Here is a 24,939-nt window from a genome sequence, read left to right as displayed (position 1 = left end):
TTAAAAAAAAAGAAAAGGCAATTATTGCTTCACATAAACAAGCAGTCCAGATGCAGGGCATCTCCAGGACTGGTTAATTTATTCAGCAGCTCACTGATGCCTTCAGAGATGCGGCCTTACCATCCTCCAGCTCTGCTGCCTTTGGTGCCGACTTTGTCCAGCTTTGTTGGCTGCACGGCTGTAGCAGATTCAGGCAAAGCACCATATGGAACAATGCCGGATGGAAGAGAACATCTTTCTTTTTTTTCTGCCCCTCGGTGGTCACTGTCAACGTGCATCCAATTTCTCCATGACATAGTTAATATTTTTTCCCTTTGAACTAATATGCAATCTGAGTAGACCGTTTGTTTGTTTTCTGAGTGGACACTTTAAAACCTCCTCCTCCTCATCATCATATTTCCTCCTAAATTTGGCCTCCAAGGATGAGTGTTGCCTGGTCCATTTCACTGTGATGGTTACAGAACTCCAGCACTCCCTCTATCTGACTCAACATCAACTCTTGTATTCGTTTGCTCAAATCCTAGAATACATCTGAAAAGGTTTCAGAATCATTTTACCAATACCAACACATAAACAAACCCACTAGAGACAGATCAGAACTTGTTTGAATTTTTCTTCCTACCCCCACCCCACCAGAGCCTGCCTTCTCAACCACTACCTCCTCGTAAGGTTGTTTGCTGGCAGGGTGATGGTAACAGGGAGGGACAGGGCACTTGAGGAACCTGGAGGTGGTGTGAAATGGCCCTGCATGGGGAAGGATGAGGGACTTCAGTTTCAGAAGCAGAGAGTTAATTCCAGAGGCTGGAGGGGATCCATGAGCAGTGGCTCCAGTTCTCTTGGGGGCATGGTTTCCTACAGCCATGTTGGCAGCCTGGGTGTACGAGTGGAGAAGACAGATGGTTGGGATGGCTAGGCTGATCCAAAGGTGAGGAACTACCAGGTGGATGCGGCAGAAGGACAGAGAGCAAAGTCTGGAGTGCTGGCAAGAGAGTGGTTGACATCTGTGCCCCGGAGTCTGAGCTGAATGGCGGAGCAAGTGAGGCCAAGAGGGAGAAAAGAGAGCGGCTGGGGCTTGAGCTGGGCTGCCAAGAGGTTTATTGAAGTAATTTCCGGTCACCGAATCCTACGGTCGGTCCGGGAATAGCCAGTTCAAAGGACCGGGAGGAGAGATGGCCTGGACCAAATCTGGCCGCGGGCAAGACGGGAGAGGCTATCCTTTGAGCAACCGGAGTGTTTGTATCCCCAAGGAGGAGAGAGGAGACGGGTGCTGGCCCCGAGCTGAAGAGGGAGGCTGTTTCAGGCACATTGTTGCATGAGCGACGGCTGTGAGAAGTGTTCCAAAAAATGTGATTTTGAAAAACAAGGAGGCCTTAGAGATTATTTCACCAGAACGGTCCAGAGCTGTTGAGCAACTGCACCCCCCCCACCCCGTCCCCCGCCAGCCTGGGTGGGATTCAAACCCAGGTGTTTTCAATTTAAGTTGGTGATTGTCTTTAACCCACTACCATGTTCTAAAGCTTTAGCGCAGAACAAGTCTTAGTTTTTCATGGGGCAGGAATGGCGTCTCACGCGTCTCTGCACTCTTGGTCGTTCCCAAGTCAGTCACTGCTCAGTGCGTTCTTTGCGATGGATTTGTGGGAGTAGCACATATCTTAGGGAAGAAGTATAGCAGGGAGTCTGAATTTTCAAGTTGTTACTATTTCTTTCTATGTTCTTAGGGATCTTCCTTTCTTTTGACCCTTACTGCACAACTGTTCCTCTGGACATGTGCTACACGCTTTGTCACTAGAGCTTTGTCTTGTAGACACGCTAATTAAAACAATGCCTTTCTGAACCCAATGTCTTGTGGAAGCTGATTTCTCAGAGACCATGTGACCCAGCTGCACAGAGTTAAGTTGGAACCCACTTAAAGAGGAAAATCACCTCTGAGCTTCCTTGTGGTTGATCAGGCAGCATGGAGGTGAGGGCAAGGGGATAAAAGATGTTGGACCTCGGCAAGCATGAACAAGGGTGAGTTTATCTTCCCCAGGAATATTCCACTAAGAAATAGAAGTGTCCCTGGTGGAATGTAGCTCAGCTAAACCTAGCCATGCCTTACAGTTTGTCTTTGTAGTTTAAAGGACAGAGTAGGCTTTGTGGCATCAAAGGCATCCTGTGCAGAAGGCCCCAAGTCTCTGTGCTCTGGAAACATCTCTGCCATTCTAGGTAATTAAAGCAGAACTAGTCGGAGAACAACCTGGAAAACCAGAAGTTAGCAGTTCTATTTCTGCAAAGCAGAGCCTTCTGCGTAGCATTTTTGCTAAAAGCTGGGATCAAAATTGGTGACAACATAACTAAACCAAAGATCACATTGACAAATGGGGGAAAAAATACCTAGATTTTTTTTTTAAGGAGCCTCTGTGTCCATACAATGTTCCTGTATCTAATGTTCCATCAGAAACTTAAGAGTAATGCTGTCATCACCTTACCTGTTTGGACTTGTTTCTACCACTTTCAAGAGTTGCCACTTCTCCAAAAACAGAAACGAGTACTGCCACAGGACCTTGGTTGTGACTACATGGTCCCAAAAGTAAGGCTTCTAAAGAAAACAGGTTTACCTGAAATACTTCTTGAATCTTAAAACATACCATTAGTGATTGTGTATTTAACTTATCGACAAAATAGGATATAGATTATTTTTCCCTTTTTAGAAAAAATATTTATTTATTTATTTATTTATTTATTTATTTTGAGGGAGAGGGGCAGAGAGAGAGGGAGAGAGAATCCCAAGCAGGTTCCACACTGTCAGCTCAGAGCCTGACATGGGGCTTGAACTCACAAACCTGAGCCAAAATCAAGAGTTGGATACTTAAGCAGCTGAGCCACCCAGGTGCCCCTAAATACATATATATTTTTAAGTAATCTCTTTGCCCAAGGTGGGGCTCGAATTCCTGAGCCCGAGGTCAAGAGTCACATGCTCTAACAACTAAGCCAGCCAGGCAACACCCTGCCGCCTTTAACCTTTGTTGACAACTCTTGAATATAAGGTAGATGTTGGCCTCTGACCCGACTAAAATGCTCCATTCTCAAGATTAACTCTTAGTGATCAAGACGCTTTGGGTTGTTTCTCCTGCAGCATGAGATTTATTATGTTCATACAAAATCAATTACCTTAGTTTGTCATTTTAAAGTTTCCAGCTACGCGGGGCGCCTGGGTGACTCAGTCAGTTAAGTGGCCGACTTCGGCTCAGCTCATGATTTCAAGGTCCATGGGCTCAAGTCCCGAGAGGGGCTCTGTGCTAACAGCTCAGAGCCTGGAGCCTGTTTCAGATTCTGTGTCTCCCTCTCTCTGACCCTCCCTATTCATGCTCTGTCTCTCTCTGTCTCAAAAATAAATAAACGTTTAAAACAATTTTTTTTAATTAAATAAAATAAAGTCTCCAGCTATGGGCACTTGGGTGGCTCAGCCGGTTAAGGGTCCGACTTCGGCTCAGGTCATGATCTCACAGTTTATGCGTTGGAGTCCTGAGTCAGGGTCTGTGCTGACAGCTCAGAGCCTGGAGCCTGCTTCAGTTTCTGTGTCTCCCTCTTTCTCTGCCCCTCCCCTGCTCGTACTCTGTCTCTCCCTCTCAAAAATAAATAAACATTAAAAAAAATAATAAGTTTCCAGCTAGAGGCACCCTTCCAACCTCCTACCAAAAGCAAAATGAGAAAGGCACACGGGCTGCTAGATGCTGCAGCATGTAAATCGTGTGTGTGTGTGTGTGTGTGTGTGTGTGTGTGTGTGTGTGTGTGTGTTTGGGGGGAGGCACTTCTTCCTAACCATCCAAGCAGGAAGGCTTGCTTTCTTCTAAAGAAAACAAACAGCTACCCCTCTGCAGGCCTGACTGTGAGCTGAGCAGGTCTCAAAATGGAACTGCCACAATGTTTTGGCAATTATTGGATGTGGAGGCCGTGTCTGGATTACATGGATTCTCTCCTTCTTCCCTTTCAATACCTTAGCATTCAGACCCCATCCCTCAGGAAGCTCTCCCCCACTCCCCTGGGAGTTTGTTGCTTTCAAAAAGCACTTAAAAAAAATCTGATCATATATTCTGATATTTGATTCCACAAACATCACCATACTGGGGTGCTCTTTATAAACTTTCTCCAAAAGAGACAAGTTATTTCTGAACAACTTTCATACAAAGGTTTGCCCTCAGCAGTTTGTAGCTGTCTGGGGACTTGTCCTTGAAAGATATCCTCTTAGGGACAAAAAGTGGGGTTTTGGATGTGCTTTAGGTTTTAGGGTGTAAGGTGTGGAACAGGCAGGTGCCTGCTTGCTTCGGCAGCACATATACTAAAATGGATACAGATCCTGAGAAGATTAGCATGGCTCCTGGGCAAGGAAGAGATGAAAATTCCTGAAGCGTTCCATATCAGAAATCAAACAAACAAATGAAAAAGAGCTCGAGCAGATTCCCTTTAAAAAGACTCACATAGGGACACCTGGGTGGCTCAGTCGGTTTAGCGTCCAACTCAATTTTAGCTCAGGTCACGATCTCACGCTTGTGAGATCAAACCCCACGTTGGGCTCCATGCTGCTAGTGTGGAGCCTGCTTGATATTCTCTCTCTCCTCTCTCTCTGCCCCTCCTCTGTTCATGTGTGCATGCTCTCTCTCAAAATATTAAAAAAAATTTTTTAAATGACACACCGTGTATGTGGAGGGTGGAAGGGTGGGTAATATAGGGGAACTCTCCGTACTGTCTCCTCAGTTTCTCTGTAAATCTAAAACTGTTCTCAAAATAAAGTCTATTAATTTTATTTATTTATTTATTATTTATAATTTTTTTAATGTTTATTTATTTTTAAGAGACGGAGAGACAGAGTATGAGTGGGGAAGGGTCAGAGAGAGAGAGGGAGATACAGAGTCCGAAGCAGGCTCCAGGCTCAGAGCTGCCAGCACAGACCCCGACGTGGGGCACGAACCCACCAGCTGCGAGATCATGACCTGAACCAAAGTCAGATACCCAACCGACTGAGCCATCCAGGCTCCCCAAGTCTATTAATTTTTTTAAAAGGCACAGATACTGGAATTGTAATAGAATTTGTGTTGCCATGTGGTCCTAATCATTAGTCATCCAGGTAGGGGTGGAGGCTGAAGGAGTTTACAGGCGATCGTGAGAAACACACCAGGAAACTTTCAATCCAATGTGACAGGAAGAGGGGAAAGTCAGAGCAGGAGGCCTGGCATGAGCCAGAGTGGACCTTCTTCAACACGACTCCAGCCTGTTAACATGACAGGCTATAGTCCGCTGACTGTGCTCGGTGCTCACGAGAGATCTACAATATGAAACACCTGTTCACTTAAGATTATGCAGTCGATCAATCAAAGGAAACAACTGGTTAGAGAGAAAGAATTTTAATCAATGGGTTAAAAAACATACGTAACCGTGTTGAACATAAGATATGTAAGACTAAACTGGCGAATACACGAATTGTTCTCTCTGTGTGGTATGAGCCAATGAGCCACCATGAGCCAATCTGATAATCACAGTCTGACCATTCATTGCCAGAAAGCTTTGACGCAAGACTTTTTAAACACAGCACACTCCCAGAATAGGTTTAAAACAGAATTTGAGCTCTTAAAGTTAATTTGCACATAATTTTAGAAAGACTATCTATTGGTTAGAATGAGGTATATCTGTGCTGTGGGTTCATGAACACACACCTCAATTTCTGATAAAGGAAGCTTTTGTATACATCATAATATAATTTTGCTTTATGAAAAAAAACCTGATTCGTGAGGTATGAGTCCTGAGGGCATGCATGCAATGTAAGCACACAGCGCAAGGTCAGTGCACCATGAGCACACAACGCAGAGTACCCCAAGTCACACAACTCCCCTCATTACAAAACATGTCTAGCCCCACTGCCAATGACGCTCCTGTGTGGCCAAGGCCCCCTATGGGTACGTGTATATGTGCAAGGAGGGGTAAACCGTCATGGCGGCGCGGCCTCTCTTTGTGGCAGGATATCTGTTCCTGGACCAGTGTGACTTCATATCTGCAGCTGGCTCTTGGCTGGAGTTTGTGCTTCTCTTGGGAGAGCACGACACTGTGGGTCTTGGCTTCTCCGTCTGGGCAAACAAGATATAAAAGTTGAATCACTTTATGTTGCGATTTCTGAAGTCATAGTTAGGGTTGGGGTTGGTTTTACCAGGAGTTAGTGAGAAGTATTTGCGTTTCTCCCCAAATGCCGAAGTATAGTCATTGATGTTGTTCCAGAGCACAGAGGAATCAAGCATTTGCCCTAATCCTTCAGAGAGCCGAAGAAGGGTTGGTCCGTGGGCAATATTTTAATTGCCCTGAGTTCAACGACTACATTTCATAAGCTGCCTAGAGACATTACACAGAGGGAAGAACTTGGTCTTTCAAGGTGGAGGCTGCCCCATTGTTTTCACTTCTGCTTACCTATACCTGCAAGTTAAACGCCCATGTTAGAGAAACGTTCCACCAGAAATTGTAAGAAAAGGAAGGTAGAGGTCTGGATGGCATTCACCCGCCACTCTGGGTTTAACTGAATCCCCCGTTAGGTGTTATTGCCCAATTAGCAGGTTTCAGCTGTGGGATACGGTGTGAGCAACCTGGCGACGTCCTGAGCGAATGCTGAAGACGAGAAGGGGGCAGTTCGTGGCTCATCTGCCTGTCAGGACCGAAATCCTCTCTGATTTGAATTCCCCTGTACCTCTCTTCCCACTGCTGTCCCGGTTCTGTTAGGCCACGGGGGTTGGACTTCATCCTCCCGGAGGATGGCGGACTGAAGGGAGGGATTATGTCTTACAGTCCTCAAGGGGCCCTGCCCCTCGTAGACTCTCCATAAGATACTGATGGCTACCCGGGAGCGCCAACCTGAGAAGTCCCGAACAGCAGCCTTGGGAAGCCAGCAGGGACGTCACCCTGGGAGAGCCGTCCATTCTCTCTAGTTTGCCCACGTTACTCCAGCGGTGCTCACGCTGTTCGCCGCGGGCGCACGTGAGCTGCACCCGCCCAGAGACATACCCAGAGCTCTCAGCTTACTAGCTGTTTCTCCACTTCTTTTTCCTCCTTCTCAGGAAGGAATATGCCAGTGCAAATGAGCAAGAGAGATGTTATTAGGGCATAACGATGAACTCGTTCTTAGTCCTTTTAAAAAGGAAACCATTCACAATCCTCGGTATCGAACGATCACTGGTAACACTGGCCGGGAACACCTCACGACTGAGACTGAGGGCGGCGCCCGGGGTTTGTTGTTACCATCTCCTAGGGCTGAGAACCAATGCGTTATTCACGATCGCTGTTTCACCTGAAATGCCGCCATGGAGTTACAAAATAATAGCCGCCGAACGAATGTTTGTTGAAATAAAACTAAATTCTCCACGGCAAGCTTTGAGCTCTAGGGGGGGATTCCTCCTATCCTGGGGTGCCTCGTGGGCTGCGCCCCCTGGTGGCCAGGGGCTGTGTAGCTGCGCAGGGGGCAAACCGCCTCAGCCGGGCCCCGAGCAGCACCAACCCTAGGAGGTGAACTGTGCACCATGGATCCCCCCCCCCCCCCCCCCGGATCACACAAGGCACTTGAAAACCAGGTCAAATTAATTGCTGGCGTATAGGTGTGTATATATAGATTAGTGACATACCTGCAATCTCTCTTTACTCTTAGTCAGAATCAAGGTCATTTTTGATGGGTCCAGCGAGGTGCCCTTGTCTCTTCCATGTAACTGTAACTGAAATAGATGAGCACTTTCTCACTACATTTTCCACTTGCACGAATGTGATTATATAGAATATACATTGGGTGGCATTTAAAAAATTTTTTCTAATGTTTATTTATTTTTGAGAGAGAGAGAGAGTCAGAGCAGAGCAGGGGAGGGGCAGAGAGAGAGGGGGAGAGGGTCTTAAGCATGCTCCACACTGTCAGCACAGAGCCCAATGTAAGGCTCGAACCCACAAACCGTGAGATCATGATCTGAGCTGAAATCAAGAGTCAGATGTTCAACCAACTGAACCACCCAGGCGCCCCTACATTGAGTGTTTTTCTATTCACACATGTTAATTCATTACAATGCTGTAACACGGAAAGAGAGTCAAGACACAAATGAACAGTAATTCAAAGAAAAGAAGGAAACTACTTATTTATGGACTGCCTACCAGATGCCAGGCATTTTACACAGTTTCACATCTCCTTTTCTCAACATTTATGATGTGGAGATTATTACTCCAATATTTTAGAGGCAGAAACTGAGTCCCAGGGTGGTTCAGTAACTCAAGGAAAGTGACAGTAAGGCTGGAATTTGAACTCAAGAGGGACTTGAAAGCTGGGATCTTGCCACTGTCACACCAGACACCACATTGCCCTCCATGCCTAATAGAGCCAGCTCGGTAGGGGTTCTTTGGTGTGACAGAGTGAGACCTCATTATGTCACTGTTAAACACAGGGTAGCATTCTGCAGGAAAAGGGCCTATTTTGCACCCTGTCTACTAAGAGTTGTATACTATTATACGAAAACTTATTTATTTTTAAAAATTTTAAACGTTTATTTATTTTGTGAGAGAGCATTTGTGTGAGCAGGAGAGGAACAGAGAGAAGGGGAGAGAGAGAGAGACTCCCAAGCAGGTTCTGCATTGTCAGCGCTGAGCCCCACGCAGGGCTCGATCTCACCAATTATGAAATCATGACTTGAGCTGAAATCAAGAGTCAGATGCTCAACTGACTGAGCCACCCAGGCGGCCCTTATTTTTTTATTTTTACTTTGTTTAAAGTTTATTACTGGGGCGCCTGGGTGGCGCAGTCGGTTAGGTGTCCGACTTCAGCCAGGTCACGATCTCGCGGTCCGTGAGTTCGAGCCCCGCGTCGGGCTCTGGGCTGATGGCTCAGAGCCTGGAGCCTGTTTCCGATTCTGTGTCTCCCTCTCTCTCTGCCCCTCCCCCGTTCATGCTCTGTCTCTCTCTGTCCCAAAAATAAATAAACATTGAAAAAAAAAATTTAAAGTTTATTACTTAAGTAATCCCTATACCCAATGTGGGGCTTAAACTCATGATACCAAGATCAAGAGTTGCATGCTCTTCTGACTGAGCCAGGCAAGCACCCCACCGAAACTTGTTTTTATACATCAAAAACACAAATTTTTTTTTTAATTTTTTTCAACATTTATTCATTTTTGAGAGTGAGAGAGACAGAGCATGAGTGGGGCGGGGGGCAGAGAGAGAGGGAGACACAAAATCCGAAGCAGGCTCCAGGCTCCGAGCTGTCAGCACAGGGCCCGACGTGGGTCTCGAACTCACCGACCGCGAGATCATGACCCGAGCTGAAGTCGGACACTCAACCGACTGAACCACCCAGGCGCTTCCCCAAAAAACACAAGTATTTTATAGGTACATAATTCCAAAGTACTAAAAAAATGATTGGGTGCCTTTCCTCTGTGCTCCTTCTGCATCCTACTCTGTGATGTAATTTACTGCTTCTTTGTTAAAATCCCCAGTAGACTCTAAGGTCCCTAAGGCAGAGATGGTGTTTTGTTCGATGTTGCATTCCCAGCACACAGGAGAGCGTGTGGCGTGTGGTGGTCACACAGTACAATTTGTTGACTGCAGGGGTGGACAGATGATGAAACCACCTGTTCTTATGCTCTGGGTAAAAAAATCACAAACCACCAATATCCGTGGTCAGACTTCAGTGGTGTCTACTCCAAAGCAGTGTCAATGTCCCCACTGATTTTAATGTTTCCCTGCTCCTGGTGGCATTGACAGGGAAGAGTGACATAGGGGACTATTGTATTCTTCAGCCTGTGGGACAGATGTGCTAATTGGAAAAATCAGAGAATCTAAAACAAAGAGTCAAAGATGGAACAGAATAGAGAGCTCAGAAATAAACTCATGAATATATGGTGCATTAATTTTTTACAAAAGAGCCAAGCATTTACAACAGGGAAAAATGGTCTCTTCAATAAACAGTATTGGAAAAACTAGATGTCCACATGCAAAATAATGAAACTGTACCCCTATCTTGTATCATACACGAAAGTCAACTCAAAATGGGTTAGAGTTATACTTAAGACCTGCAACCATCAAACTCCTAGAAGAAAACACAGGAGGTAGGCTCCTTGACAATGGTTTAGGCAATGATTTTTTGGATTTGATCCCCAAAGCAAAAAATAAACAAGTGGGACTAGAGCAAACTAAAAAGCTTCTGCACGGCAAATCATCAATAAAATCAGAAGGCAGGGGCACCTGGCTGGCTCAATCGGTAGAGCATGTGAACCTTGATCTCAGTGTTGTGAGTTTAAACTCTATGTTGGGGGTAGAGATTACTTAAAAAATTTTTTTTGAACCTAAAAAAAAAAAAAACAAAATCAGAAGGAAACCTATGGAATAAGAAAATATTTGCAAATAATATTATTCAGTCTTAAAAAAGAAGGAAATCCTGCCATCTGTGACAACATGGATGAAATTAGAGGGCATCGTGCTGAGTGAAATAAGCCAGACAGAAAAAGACAAATACTGCCTGGTATCACTTATGTGTGGAACTGGAAAAAAAAAAAAGGGTCAAACTCATAGAAACAGAGAGTAGATTGGTGGTTGCTGGGGAGTGGAGGGAATAGGCAGAAGATGGTAAAAGACCATAAACTTTCAGTTATTAAAGAAAAAAAATGGTAACTATGTGAAGTGGTGGGAACTCAGTGGTGGGAACCTTCTCGCAGTGTGTACAGATATCAAATATCACATTGTACACTTTAAATATATTACCCCCCAAAAGTGTTTTTTTAACGTTTATTTATTTTGAGAGCAAGCAAGAGAGAGACAGAGTGGGAAAGGGGCAGAGAGAGAGAGAAGGAGAGAGAATCCCAAGCAGGCTCCCCACTGTGAGCCCAGAGCCCCACTCGGGGCTCAATCTCATGAACTGTGAGTTCATGACTTAAGCCAAAATCAAGAGTCAGGCGTTTAACCCAAATGGGCCACTCAGGCGCTCTGTGTAGGAGTTAAAAGTTTTGACACATTCTCCATGTGGAAGTTAAAAAAAAAAAAAAAGGTCAGGCAAAACTACTACCTCATTCAACCTCGGTTTTTCATTTCTCATCGCTGAAGAACTGGCATTCTCTGAATTTCTGAAAAAGGTAGGCTGTTTTTGCAGGGTAGAAGAAGCAAACCCTGCCCTTTCCTGGAAGGACTGAGTGCAAAGAGAATATTTTTCAATTGATCCATTGCAATTAATCTACTTATAATTGACCCAATCCACCCAACAGTAAAATGCCCACATCGGAAAGCATTTTCATCTTTAGGAAACAGTGGCCGCTGGGAGAAGACTGGGAAGGAGCCAGCCTGGACGAGGCCTGACACCTCGGCCACGCAGCAATCCTGGGCTAGCTCCAGCCACCACTTCTCCAGCACCCCCGTTTCTTCTGGAAATCCAGACATGGCCAAAATCCAGACCAGAGTGCCATGGCAGAGGGTAGTGCAGGGGCCAGGGTGGAAATCTGCTCAGAGATGTCCAGAGGACCCATGGAAGAGCTCTGAATTCAAAATAGCTTCCCTCTACCCCATTCCCCATTCCCTTTCTGGTTGAGAGTAAACGTTAACCCCCTGTCCTGCTCCCACTCTGGAATTCTCTTTAGCCAGACCACAGAAGTAGGCAACAGAGCCTTCTTACCAGGGCATCTTCTGTTAACTTTAACTCCTGCATCAAATTATTTTTCTGATACTGTTCATTTCGCTGTTTCCTAGTCTGAAGTGGCTTCTTTTTTTTCTTCTTATACATCTTCTTCTTTTGATTCAACTGTTGCAAAAAGCACAGAGAACCTAGTCGTTGAGGATTCCGGAGGAAATGACCACCTGCATGCAGCACTCTTTTACACAACACTCAAGACAGGAGAGCTGCCCCGGGACATGAGCCCTCACGGTGCCCAACTGCTGCTGGCTCGGAGGATGAACAGTTCAGTTGCCTTGTTACCAGAGTCCGCTCCCCATTTAACACCCCCAAATCCCACTATCGCAGGTATGCTGCCAAAGGGACACCTATATCAATATCCAAATATCTGTGCTTTACAATATGAAACCAGATTACTTATGGCAATAATGTCAGGCACAGACAATACTGATATTGGGTGTGTAGTTAAGAGTCAGTTTGGCTGTTACACAAGGTGGCTTTAATAATTAAGCAAGTGAAGCTCAGGACTGATTTTCCAGGGACCTGTTGAGTGGTGACACTTATATTGATGTTGTAAATCCAGCTGAAAAAATTATAGGGTCCAGTCTGATTTGGCAGGTTCCATCTGACACAGCCTTAATCTCACTCTATGAGAGAGTTATTTCTTCTTCTTCCCCCTTTTTTTTTTTTTTTTGAGAGAGAGTGAGTAGGGAGTAGGATAAAGGGGCAGAGGGGGAGAGAGAGAGAATCTTAAGCAAGCAGATCCTAAGCTCAGTACGGAGCCTGACGTGGAGCTCAATCTCATGATCTTGGGATCATGACCGAGGCTGAAATCTAGAGATGGACACTCAACTGACTGAGCCACCCAGGTGCCTTGTATGATGGAGGTATTTATTAATGCAACTATGAAATTATGTGCATAATGAACCACAACAAATATATCATCTATGTAATAAGATCTGTGAATGAGATGGAGCAAAGAAAATTTAATATATGGAAATATAAAAAACTATCTAAAACTATATGAATAAAAAAACACTTTTTGGGGGCACCTGGTTAGCTTAATTGGTTAAGCATCTGACTCTTGATTTTGGCTCAGCTTATGATCTCACAGCTCATGGGATCAAGCCCCGACTCGGGCTCCAAGCTGACAGTGCAGACCCTGCGTGGGATTCTCTCCCTCCCCTTCTCTCTGCCCTTCTCCTGCTTATGTTCTTCCTCTCTCCTTCTCTCTCAAAATAAATAAAATAAATTTAAAAAAAAAGAAACACTTTTTTTTTTTTAAAGTATGGGTCTTTTTAACAACCTCTATCTCTTGAAATAGTTTTGTTTTTGTTTTTTTAGGTAAACTCTACACCCAATATGGGGCTTGAACCCCAAGATCAGAGACAACCCCTATCTCTTAAGATGTTTTCACTTTTAGGGGCACCTGGGTGGCTCAGTTGGATAAATGTCTGACTTTGGCTCAAGTCATGATTTCATGGTTCGTAAGTTCAAACCCTATGTCGGGCTCTGTTCTGATGGCTTGGAGCCTGGAGCCCGCTTCCAATTCTGTGTATCCTTCTCTCTCTCTCTCTCTCTACCCCTCTCCCACTCGTACTCTGTCTCTCTCTCTCAAGAGTAAAAACAATTTTTAAAAAAAAGATGTTTTTCAGTTTTAAACTTTTTAAAAAATTTTGTTGACTTTGTAGTAAACATGGAGTCTTCACATTTTTTCCCCTAGATTTTTAAAAGGAAAGTTATTTTTTTTTTATTTTATTTTTTATTTTATTTTTCAACGTTTATTTATTTTTGGGACAGAGAGAGAGACAGAGCATGAACGGGCGAGGGGCAGAGAGAGAGGGAGACACAGAATCGGAAACAGGCTCCAGGCTCTGAGCCATCAGCCCAGAGCCCGACGCGGGGCTCGAACTCATGGACCGCGAGATCGTGACCTGGCTGAAGTCGGACGCTTAACCGACTGCGCCACCCAGGCGCCCCTAAAAGGAAAGTTATTAAAAACAAATAAACAGGGGCGCCTGGGTGGCTCAGTTAGTTAAGCAACCGACTTTGGCTCAGGTCATGATTTCAAGATTCGTGAGTTTGAGCCCCACATCGGGCTTTCTGCTGACAGCTCAGAGCCTGGAGCCTGCTTTGGATTCTGTGTCTCCCTCTCTCTGCCCCTCCCTTGCTCTCTCTCTCTCTCTCTCTCTCTCTCTCTCTCTCTCTCTCTCTCAATCAAAAATAAATAAAACATTTAAATAAATAAATAAAAGGAAAGTGATAAAGGACAAAATGAAAGACTCCAGGGCAGGGTAACCAATAGATATAGAAAATCTATTTTCTATAGATTTTAGGATAGTTGGAAAATTCCACCAAATTATCCAGGAGACTCATGCTTTCCTTAAGGCTGCTACTTCCTGAGTGGAAGAGTCTGATAATCTTACCTCATCTGCTACGTTCAGTAGGTGAACAGGGAGACCATCTGAGAGGGAACTATCAGAACCACTGGTGCTGTTTCCAGAAGGAAAGAAGAAAGGGAGATGCCTGTTATTAATGTCTAGGACATATACATTTACCAGACTGGCAGCATGGGACTAGAATATCCAGTCCGCTATTTGCTCCCAGTGCCTGCATTTCGATGACCAGCAATTCCGGACAAGCACATTCATTCATTCATTCTGAACACCTACTATGTGCCAGGCAGGGCATCGAGCGCAGAGATGAGCGTGACCAAGCCCTTGGCACCAAGGAGTCTATAATCCATGTGGCAAAGTAAGTACTGGCCAGGTGGGCAAAGCTGCCCATGGCAGTGACTGTGGGACTCTGTGCAGCTCTAGAGAATAACAGACTATGATTTGTTTGAAAGCGGGGCTCGTTTCATTCATTCCTGTCTGGCCAGGTCCAGTTCAGAGAGCAAGGAGCCTCCGGGTACTCTTTAAAACTGCGTTGAATATATACATAAACATATTTGATAACAAGGAATCTGTAGGTCAGAGGCCAGGAATATTACTTTTATTATCTCAATTCCCACTTCAAAAGTTGTGGATGCAGGTCCAGACGGATCTGAAGTCTTCCCCCACAGAGGGTCAGCTCCCCCTTCCTTCAAGGGCTAGGATGAATGAGGACTTGGATTCTCCATCCCTGTGTCCTTCATCATGTCCATTGTTTAAGCGTCCCATTATACATTCCCCTCTCCCGGGGTGTGCGTGGCCAGAAGCCAGAGCTGGGCTCTAGAACATGGCCTCCATGTACAAAAAAGTGTCTTAGGCACAAAACTCAGATCTCCTGGGAAAAGAGCATTTCAAACCATTCTTTTGCTCAGGCCTTTCATCCTGTTCATGCTCCACCTCCCTCCCTTCAGTCCACAATGAGGAACCCCACGGTAAGACAGCGGGAAGAACGCCCTCTCTTCTCAGATCTAATTCCCAATTCCCTGTTCTCAAAAGGCTTTTCTAGTCTGAGGAATAGCCTTTGATGTCACTGGATAATAGTCTCTGAAGTCCCTTTTGGAGATAACGGAAAACTATTAATCAAAGGGATAAAAACATTAGATGCGGCATGCCACGGAAAATGTTGAAAACCATGGACGTGCACACACAGGGCACACTCAAACTGGGCTTGGACATTCGCAGTCTGCTTTTCTGGGTAATGGTGAGAATGGAGAGGTGGAGACCCATGCAGGCCCGTGATAGCTGGCTTCCTGTTCAGATGCTGGCAAAATGGTTTCAATAATTCTTAACTAAATGTATCTTAACTAAATGTGTCCCTGCTAAGCCAGCTAGGATGCAGTCTCCCTGTTTCTGAGTGGACTGCCCCCGGGCTCGGTACCAACAGGTTGACATGCAGGGGCATTTTGTTTTTGAGGCTGAGATGAAGAGTGGTTCATGCAGTGGTCCTGGAGAGCAAGGCAAAGAATTCTGGAAGAGTGGAAGAGGCAACATGGTGAATGGGGCACACTGCCTGGCCTGATGGTCTGACTTGAGGTTCCTAAGGACACATTTGAGAGACTCAGCCAGCAGAACTGCTTTAGGGCCCAGATGTCAACTCTATGTCCACATAGAGCAGGAAAGAGAGCCTTCGACTGTCCACCACAGTCTACAGCGCAGCCTCTGTCATGTCCAGCCCAGAAATCTTCTGACTGAGGGCAGCTGGGATGGGTATGAGGCACCCTGGCCAATAAGCTGGAGTAGAAGGTGTTCCTGCCCACCTGTCAGATACTCACCCACCTGGTAGGCTTCCTAAAATAGTTGAAGAGATTATGAGTGTGGGGCTGAGACCTTACAAACTAAATTAATTCAACAAATATTTATTGAGCTCTCCCTATGTGCAGGGTACTCTGCACATGAGATACAGAGGTGAACAAAATAAAGATCTCTGACCTTGTGGGACCTACATCCAGCAGGAGGAAACAGATAATACTTAATAAACACAATAGAGATGTAAATGACCTAAGACAGACAGAAGGTGATAACACGCTATGGAAAAAAAGTAGAGTACCTCAGGGGGATAGGGAATAGTGGCAGGAGGGCAAAGGCAGGGGAGCAAGTGGCAGTATTAGAGTAATGAGGGTAGGCCACATTGACAAATTTTACATTTAAACAAAGACTTGAAGGAGGTGAAGGAATGAGCCATGTGGATATCTGCGGGAAGAGCATTCTAGGCAGCTGGGACTGCTAGTGTAAAGGCCCTGGGGCAGAAGAGGGCCTGGCAAGTCTGAAGAAGAATGAGGCCAGTGTAGCCATAGAGAGAGGTGTGTGAAAGGGTGAGGGTGGAGGTTATAAGGTGTCCGGTGGCTAGATCCTATAGCCTGTCAGCCATTGTAGGGTCCTGGTCTTTCTACCTCATTTGCTGGATTCTCCCTATCTTTGTGACCTGTGCCCTGTGTACCCTGCTTAGACTTGGACCTCCTATTTACTCGAGCTGCACGTACTCCCTTGGGATCTCACCTAGTCTTAAGGTTTAAACATCATCTATCCAATGATGACTCTATTTGACCTCTCCAGCGAACTACACACTCATATATTCAACTGCCTATTTAATATCTCCATTTAGATGCCTAATAGACGTCTCAGACTGAACATGCCCAACACTAGCCTCCTGACCTTCACCGCTCCCCTAACCTTCTCCACCACCTTAATCTTTCCCATCTCACTTAAAAGGCAACTCCATCCAATCAATTATGGACTCATTCTCTTTCTTTCATGCTCCATATCTCATCCATAAGAAAATCCTAATGTTTATGGGGCGCCTGGGTGGCGCAGTCGGTTAAGCGTGCGACTTCAGCCAGGTCACAATCTTGCGGTCCGTGGGTTCGAGCCCCGCGTCAGGCTCTGGGCTGATGGCTCAGAGCCTGGAGCCTGTTTCCGATTCTGTGTCTCCCTCTCTCTCTGCCCCTCGCCCGTTCATGCTCTGTCTCTCTCTGTCCCAAAAATAAATAAACGTTGAAAAAAAAATAAAAAAAAAAGAAAATCCTAATGTTTGAAACTTCAAAATATATCCAGAATCCAACCAATTCATAGACCCCCAACCACTACAACTACTCATGTCTAGACCACCACCTGCATTTACCTGTATTATTGCAAGAGCCTCCAAATGCATGTCCCTGCTTACACCTTTCCTCTCTACAATCTATTTTCCACATAGCAGCCAGGGTACTCCTACTGAAACTAAAACCCAAGTCAGAACATGACACTTCTCTATTTAAAACTTTCCAAAAGCTTTCCGTCTCCCTTGGAGTAAAAGACAAAGGCTTTACAACTGCCTCAAGGCCCTTACACGCATGGCCTGCCCATCTCCCTAACCTAGAAAAGATGCTGTCAAAGAGCAGGCACTCAATACGTAGTTGGTGAAGAAATGATATATATTTAAGTGCGCTACGATTTATTCAATATTTTGCACCTTTGGCTCAACCAACAAAACAACAGAGCAAACGAAAACAATAAAAAAATAGAACTTGTCTGGTTTTTCCTTGTGTTTTTTTTTTTTTTTTTTTTTTGAGGGAGAGAGTGAGTGCTCTCGTACATAGGAGGGGGGAGAGAGAGAGAGAGAGAGAGAGAGAGAGAGAGAGAGAGAGAGGATCCCAAGCAGGCTCCCACGTGGTCAGTGTCAGCACGGAGCTCCAAACCAACAATTGTGAGATCATGACCTGAGCCAAAACCAAGAGCTGGCCATTTAACTGGCTGAGGCACTCCGGTGCCCCTCTCTGGTTTTTCTTTTAAATGAAGTTTCATTTCATTACCTGGATTCAATGTCAGACAAGCAGATGTCACTCCAACTTCCTTCTAAATCCATATCTTGTCCAAGCTCATTGAATTTCTTATGGATTTCTTGTTGTAAGAGCTCTTTAAGCTCTGTTAGGCACTGCATGAACTGTGGAAATCAATAAAAGGACATTTTTGATTATTCACTTATTTATATGTCAAATATTTACTAAGCATATGCGGAAAGGCACTTTATTTATTGCTGGGGACATAAAGATGTGTGAGTGGTAACCTCTGCTTCTAAGGACATGTTAACATAGAAATTACATGAGCTGCAGTAAAAGTGTTTCTCGGGCAGAACATCAGTGAATTTTATGCTTTAGGTGCTTTTCCCTGGCTATGGACAATAACAAACTTCTTAAACAACTCAACGGTCTGATTTATTGTATTTTTGTGAATAGCAAGGAAGGAAACATTAGAATGGGGTTGTTCAGATTTTGGCTTATGGCAGATGTGATATAACAGGCCGTATTGTGGCTGATTCTCCTTTAAATATTTTTTTATTAAAGGGGAGCCTGGGTGGCTCAGTTGGTTAAGTGTCCAACTCTCGATTTTGGCTTAGGTCATGATTTCACAGTTTGTGAGTTCGAGCCCCCAACGGGCTCTGTGCTGACAGCCTGGAGCCTGCTTGGGATTCTCTCTCTCCCTCTGGCCCTCTCTCTCTCTCTCTCTCTCTCTCTCTCTCTCTCACACACACACACACACACACAATAAGTAAATAAATGTTAAAAATATATAAATAAATAAACTAAAAAAAGAAGTAAGAAGAGGAAAAAAACTGAGGACACAGAAAAGGGAGGAGGTAATTAATAAGGCAAGACCTTAGGGAGGCCATGGATTGAGGGGCTGGTGGGTGCACAAAGGGCAGGGTTAGTTTCACAGAAGGGGAAGAACTCCTGCTTTTCTGGAAAGCAAAATGAGGGAGAGGTGTGCTGAAGGAGGCATGAAGAAGCATGAAGGCTTCTATATTCTTGGTGAGTTATGAGGTTGCTATTTGTGGACAGTGTGCAGACTGGGGGCTTTCTTTTACTGATTATAAAAACTTCAGAATGATATTAAGAGGAAAATAAAGACCACCTATAATCTCAGTAGGCTGACTTTGGACCCATGTGAAACTGATCACAGTAGCACCACCCCATTTCTTGAACCCCATTTTTACCTTGGTTCGGTCAGGATCACAGAAATCCAGAAGGGTGTCACAAACATGATAACCTAGAGACTTTAGATCCTCAGTAGTAAAGTGAGTATCTCTTTTATTGCCTGAAAAAAAAATCCATAAACATTTCTCATTAAATAATAAGCGAATGCAAATCTAATTTATGAATAGCTCCTTAGAAACGCCACCTCTGATTCTAGAATATTGTGCTTCTGGACAGGGTCTTTCTCCTTCTAGATCTGGTTTGGTTCAGAAGAATCTGACAATGAAAAAATTTCTAATCATGATGGCCATGATTACTGAAGTTTTACTCTGTGGTAGGCACTATGCCAAGGGCTTTACGTGCATTAAGTAGTACCTATAATGCAGGTACTATTTTTATTGCCAGTTAAAAAAAAAAAAAAAAAAAAACGAGGTTCAAAGAGTAAATGAAGTAACTGAGCCAGGATTACACAACTTGGAAATGGAGAGGCAATTCGAACCCAGATCTGCCTGATTCCCCATCAAGTATTATATTTGGGGCTATACTGCCCCACCAAGTGTTATATTTTACACTCATATTTAGGTTAGTCAAATTTGGCATAAGGCGCAGTTAAGAAAACTCTCTAGGTCAATCATCTCCCCAACATTCAAAAGGACTTCCTGTCCTCAGAGCTTTGCTTGGCTCCCCCTTGTCATGCTGACCTATGATATACAAAAGAGAGCTTACCCAGTGTGGACCCCCCAAAGGTAGATTCCATGGTGTAGCTGTTCAGGATTCCCATCCGCCACATTACAACTCGTCCTGTTCCTTCTTTGCACTTTTGGACCTTAAAATTACAACTATGAAAAGAGAACTAAAGAGAAACCCAAATCCTCTGTTAATCATAAACTGGCAAATATAAGATGCCAATGACTCATATAAGAATGGTTTCCCTGGGGTCTATATGTTATTTCCTAAAGTATGTTCCATAAAATAGTAATAATTCTAAGGGATTACAGAGGAGAAAATTAGTGCTATGGTCATGTTGCTCAGGAGGATGAGGGGCTAACAAAATTACACAGTCTTCCTGTGCAGGACCTTTTTTTTTTTTATTTTGAGAGAGACAGAGAGAGCGCGAGTGGAGGAGGAGCAGAGAGAATGGGAGACAGAGAATCCCAAGCAGGCTCCACACTGCCAGCACAGAGCCCAACGTGGGGCCTGAACCCATGAAACCACGAGATCATGACCTGAGCAGAAACCTAGAGTCAGATGCTTAACCGACTGAGCCACCCAGGCACCCCCTCTCCCAAGCATTTCATTATTGTAGACTGTGAGTCTCCAAAGAGGAGAAAGTAAATTCTGTTCCTTACTGCCCGTGAACCCTTCCTTCCCTTCCCTACCTTTCCAGGGACATTTTGCAGGACTAGGGTTCTTTGAACTCCAGTTTGGGAATGCTGGCTTACTTTGGCATTCAAGACACTAGCCACATTTCTAAGATTTATTTTCTACTCCTCTGCAACTTGAGCCCTTGGATCCAGTTGGGTTTATCCTCTATATATGATCTGGGTATGCCTCACTCCTATAATCTGCCTAGAACTGTCTCACTTCCTCATACTTAATGTTCTTGGCTCGGAGTTCAATATCCTCCATTGTCCTTCATGACCACCCCAACCCTCTTTCCTTACTTGGAGTTTGTAATGTACACTTGGCACCTATCCTGACCTATCCTATCCTGCTGAAAATGCTTTACAGTGGGAAGGCATTTCACCACCTAGTGGTTTGTAAGTGGTGCACCCTGGAATCCAGGGGTTCTACTGAGGAGCCTCAAGCATTCCTGCCACAAAGACTGAAGGAGGCAGAATGGGCAAGGTTCCAAGCCTGCCATCCCCCTTTAATTAGCATAGCTCTGTTTTTAATTGTTTTAGATACTAGGTTCTGGATGTCATTTGTTTTTTAATTAAAAAACTTTTTAAAAAATGTTTTTATTTTATTTTTTGAGAGAGCATGAGTGGGGGAGGAGCAGAGAGAGAGGGGGACACAGAATTTGAAGCAAGCTCCAGGCTCCAAGCTGTTAGCACAGAGTCCGATGTGGGGCTTGAATCCATGAACCGCAAGATCATGACCTGAGTCCAAGTAAGACACTCAAGACTCAGCCACCCAGGCACCCCTAATTTTTTAAAAAATACTTATTTATTTAGAGAGAGAAAGACCAAGAGTGCAGGTGGGTGAGTGGCAGAGAGGTGGGGGGAGAGACAGAATCCCAAGCAGACTCTGAACTGTCAGCATGTAGCCCAACATGGGGCTCGAACCCAAAACCCAAGAGATCATGACCTGAGCTGAAATCAAGAGTCAGACGCCTAACCAACTGAGCCATCCAGGTGCCCCTAGATGTCATTTATTTTTAATTAAAAAAAACATTTTTTTTAACAAGACACATATTTGGATGCCATTTTATTTAAAGAGATCCCTAGCAAACACAGGAAGATTTTTTAAAAACAAAGAGAAAAGGAAGGAAGGAAGAAAAAAATGGAGGGAGAAAGAAAAGCTTCCTCTTTCTTTTTAATGTAAGAATAGTAGATATAAAATATTTGTCATATATCTTTATAGGAGAAAATGTGCACTATTATTTAAAAACTTTTCTAAATCCAACCTAATTTCTTCTTTCTTTTTGGTAAATGTTTATTTATTTGATGGGGCACCCGGGTGGCTCAGTCGGTTAAGTGACCGACTTCAGCTCAGGTCATGATCTTACAGTTAGTGAGTTCAAGGCCCAGATCGGGCTCTTGGCTGTCAGCATAGAACCTGCTTCAGATCCTCACTTTGCCCTCCCCGCTCCCTCTCTTTCTCTCAAAAATAAATAAACATTTGTTAAAGCAAGCGCACATGTGAGTATGGGAGGGGCAAAGAGAGAAAGAGAATCCCAATCAGTGCAGAGCCTAACATGGGCTCAATCTCACGATTCATGAGATCACTACCTAAGCCGAAATCAAGAGTTGAGTACTTAACTGACTGAGCCACCCAGGCGCCCCTAATTTCTTCTTTCTAATGAAATTACATTTTGTGGATCTATTTATGATGCTGAAAACCAACGTCTAAACCAATGCAGATCCTCTGTTTATGCCTAACTGTCAGAGCTGTTACTCAGCCAACTGGTAAAGACTTTTAAGTTGTTTTTATTAGCCATTTACTATCTTACAGTTATTTGTAATCTTGTCTTATGTAAACTTTTCTGTGGAGACTCATATAATATTAGTATTTTGTGTATCATTCAATCCCTTCTATCACTGCCAAGCACAGGATTAAAGAGAATAAGTTACCTACTAAGAGTTTGAACTTGTGCCCAGGAAAAGCAGCCAGAGCAATTTTCAAAACTCATCTTCACTGAGGGGCGCCTGGGTGGCTCAGTCAGTTGAGCGTCCGACTTCAGCTTAGGTCATGATCCCACAGTTTGTGGGTTTGAGCCCCATGTGCTGACAGCTCAGAGCCTGGAGCCTGCTTGGGATTCTTTGCCTCTCTCTCTCTCTCTCTCTCTCTCTCTCTCTCTGCCCTCCCCTGCTTGTACTTTGTCTGTGTCTGTCTCTCAAAAATGAATAAACATTAAAAAATTTTTTAAAATATCATCTTTATTGAGATATAACTCACATGCTGTAAAATTCACACATTTAAGGTACACAATTCAAGGATGTAAGTATATTTACAGTTATGCAGCCATCACCACTCTCTGTTTAGAACATTTTCATTACCTCCAAAAGGAAACCCAGTACTTATTAGCAGTCAGGCCCCCCCCACCTCCCAACTGACTAATCACTACTTTCTGTTTCTACAGATCTGCCTCTTCTGAACATTTCATAGAATGGAATCACACAAAAATGTGGCCTTTTAGGTCTGGCTTCTTTCACGTAGCATGTTTCAAGATTCACCTATGTCTTAGCATATCAGCACCTCATTTTTTTATTGCTGAATAACATTCCATTGTGTGGATATACTATATGTTATTTATCTTATTTTATCTTATTTATCTTATTTATTTGTGGATGTACACAGAGTAATTCTTAAAGCCACACCTTTCTAAATTCTTGAAGTACCTTTCCAAAGAAGATGTACAAATGGCCAATGGACACATAAAAAGATCCTCAACATCACACATCATCAGGGAAATGCAAATCAAAACCACAATGAGATATCACCTACACCCATCAGAATGGCTAGAATTAAAGACAAGAAATAACAAGGGTGGGTGTAGATGTGGAAAAGGAACCTTCATACACTGTTGGTGAGAATGTAAATTGGTGCAGCCACAGTGGAAAACAGTATGGAGGTTCCTCAAAAAGTTAAAAATAGAATTACCATATGACTCAGTAATTCCACTACTGGGTATTTACCCAGAGAAAACAAAAACACTAATTCAAAAAAGATATATATGTACCCATATATTTATGGCACCCATATGTTTATACCAAGGTATACATGTACCCATATGTTTATTGCACCCATATGTAATAGCCAAGATATGGAAACAACCCAAGTGTCTGTTAATAGATGAATGGATAAAGAAGATGTGGTATAGATACACAATGGAATATTACTCAGCCATAAAAAAGAATGAGATCTTGCCATTTGCAACAACAAGGATGGACCTAAAGGGTAAAATGCTATGTGAAATAGAGAAAGACAAGTACCATATGATTTCAACCATATGTGGAATTTAAAAAACAAAACAAAGAAAAAAAGACAAAAAAGCAGAGTCCTAAGTACAGAGAACAAACTGGTGGTTGGCAGAGGGGAGGAGGGCAGGGGATGGGTGAAATAGATACAGCGGATTAAGGGTACACTTACGATGAACATTGAATAATGTAGAGAACTGTTGAATCATTATATTGTAAACGAAAACCAGAGTAAAGTCTTGAGGTCCAAGCTGCTGGGATTTACCCAAGATAATGAAAAGAAATGTGAAGTGGCAGATCAAACACTACATATAGGATGCAGCGAACTCCTTTCCTCCTTAGTCAATGGATGGAAGATTACCTTATGTGCTTACCTTGTGTGCTTACCTTATCTGGCGCATTTTTGCTTAACATTAAAGGAAAGACTCGCTCATGAAGCCAGTACTTGCGATCATTGTTATTACAGCCATACAAGAAGATATTATTCTTACGGCTGTGGCCATGGAAATCACAATACAAGAGAACCTCCCTTTCTTCAAGAAGTCTATTGAGAGGGGCAAACAAAAGATTTAGTGGACATCCAGATGCATGAAAATAATCAAGGATCTTTTACAGTCTCTTCCTTAAGTATGTCTGTTGCTACCTTCCCACTAAAGAAAATGCCAACCCCTTCAAAGGACCCTGTCCCCACCCTCGGCTACTGCTGTAAACATGACACCAGCACTCCTCACCCCTGCCAGTCAGAGGGACTTGAAATGAAAACACCCTGATGTGGAAAGTGGTGTTGGATAGGCCCTATATAAGTTGACAAGGAAGTGGAGGAAATCAACTGAAAGAAAGCCCCCTCTGGGGGCAGACCTGGGGAAAGAGAAAGAGAAGGGAAGAGGCTGTAAGTGTAGGGATGAAAAAGAGAAACAAAGAAAGCCTGGGTCCCTGACTTTCCAGTACCGGTTCCTGTAAGGCTTAGCTCCTCTTTGTCTCCTCTTCACCCAGGACACCTCCTCAGTCTTCCATCACGGTCACCTTCTCCATGATGATAATGATAGGATGAAGAGGATGACAGTAATGCCACACACTTACAATGTGCTGAGCACTGTGCTAAACAGATGACAAGGGTCCTCATCTAATTCTCTTAAGTAACCACCCAAGGCAGGTAAGATTACCCTCCTCTACAGATGAGAAAGCTGAAGTGCAGAGAGGTGCAATCACATCCAAGGTCACAGACCAGCCAGTAGTAACACCACGTCTCAAAGCCAGGCCTGTCTTGACTCCCAAGC

The 24,939-nt window shown here is 44.0% G+C and overlaps 1 protein-coding gene and 1 non-coding gene across 8 annotated transcripts in view; one reads left to right on the top strand and one right to left on the bottom strand.

The window, feature by feature from the left end:
• The first annotated feature begins 4,290 nt into the window (after nucleotides 1–4,290).
• LOC121043988 (U6 spliceosomal RNA) lies at nucleotides 4,291–4,402 on the top strand. Its single transcript, XR_005797049.1, has one exon. It is a non-coding gene; the product is annotated as a U6 spliceosomal RNA (small nuclear RNA).
• A 963-nt stretch (nucleotides 4,403–5,365) lies between these two features.
• AGBL2 (AGBL carboxypeptidase 2) overlaps nucleotides 5,366–24,939 on the bottom strand; it is a 47,282-nt gene continuing 27,708 nt past the window's right edge. For 3 of the 7 annotated variants that reach the window (XM_040495150.1, XM_040495153.1, XM_040495152.1), the window contains 9 exons: nucleotides 24,050–24,206; nucleotides 19,746–19,872; nucleotides 19,040–19,140; nucleotides 17,859–17,989; nucleotides 14,065–14,131; nucleotides 11,642–11,767; nucleotides 11,042–11,161; nucleotides 7,635–7,721; nucleotides 5,366–6,098 (listed from right to left, as the gene is read on the bottom strand). In XM_040495150.1, the coding sequence (XP_040351084.1) occupies nucleotides 5,925–6,098; nucleotides 7,635–7,721; nucleotides 11,042–11,161; nucleotides 11,642–11,767; nucleotides 14,065–14,131; nucleotides 17,859–17,989; nucleotides 19,040–19,140; nucleotides 19,746–19,872; nucleotides 24,050–24,206 (1,090 nt within the window). In that variant the 3' untranslated portion in view covers nucleotides 5,366–5,924. Of the gene's footprint in view, nucleotides 6,439–7,629; nucleotides 7,722–11,041; nucleotides 11,162–11,641; nucleotides 11,768–14,064; nucleotides 14,132–17,858; nucleotides 17,990–19,039; nucleotides 19,141–19,745; nucleotides 19,873–24,049; nucleotides 24,207–24,939 lie in introns of those variants that run through there. The other 4 variants (XM_040495155.1, XM_040495154.1, XM_040495156.1 and 1 more) reach the window with 4 other exon arrangements.

Source organism: Herpailurus yagouaroundi, unplaced genomic scaffold (assembly GCF_014898765.1).
Source record: "Herpailurus yagouaroundi ecotype Mexico unplaced genomic scaffold, PumYag 187, whole genome shotgun sequence".
Taxonomy (NCBI): Eukaryota; Metazoa; Chordata; class Mammalia; order Carnivora; family Felidae; genus Herpailurus; species Herpailurus yagouaroundi.
The sequence above is the reverse complement of the archived record's forward strand: the minus strand, read 5'-3'. Positions and strand labels throughout refer to the sequence as shown.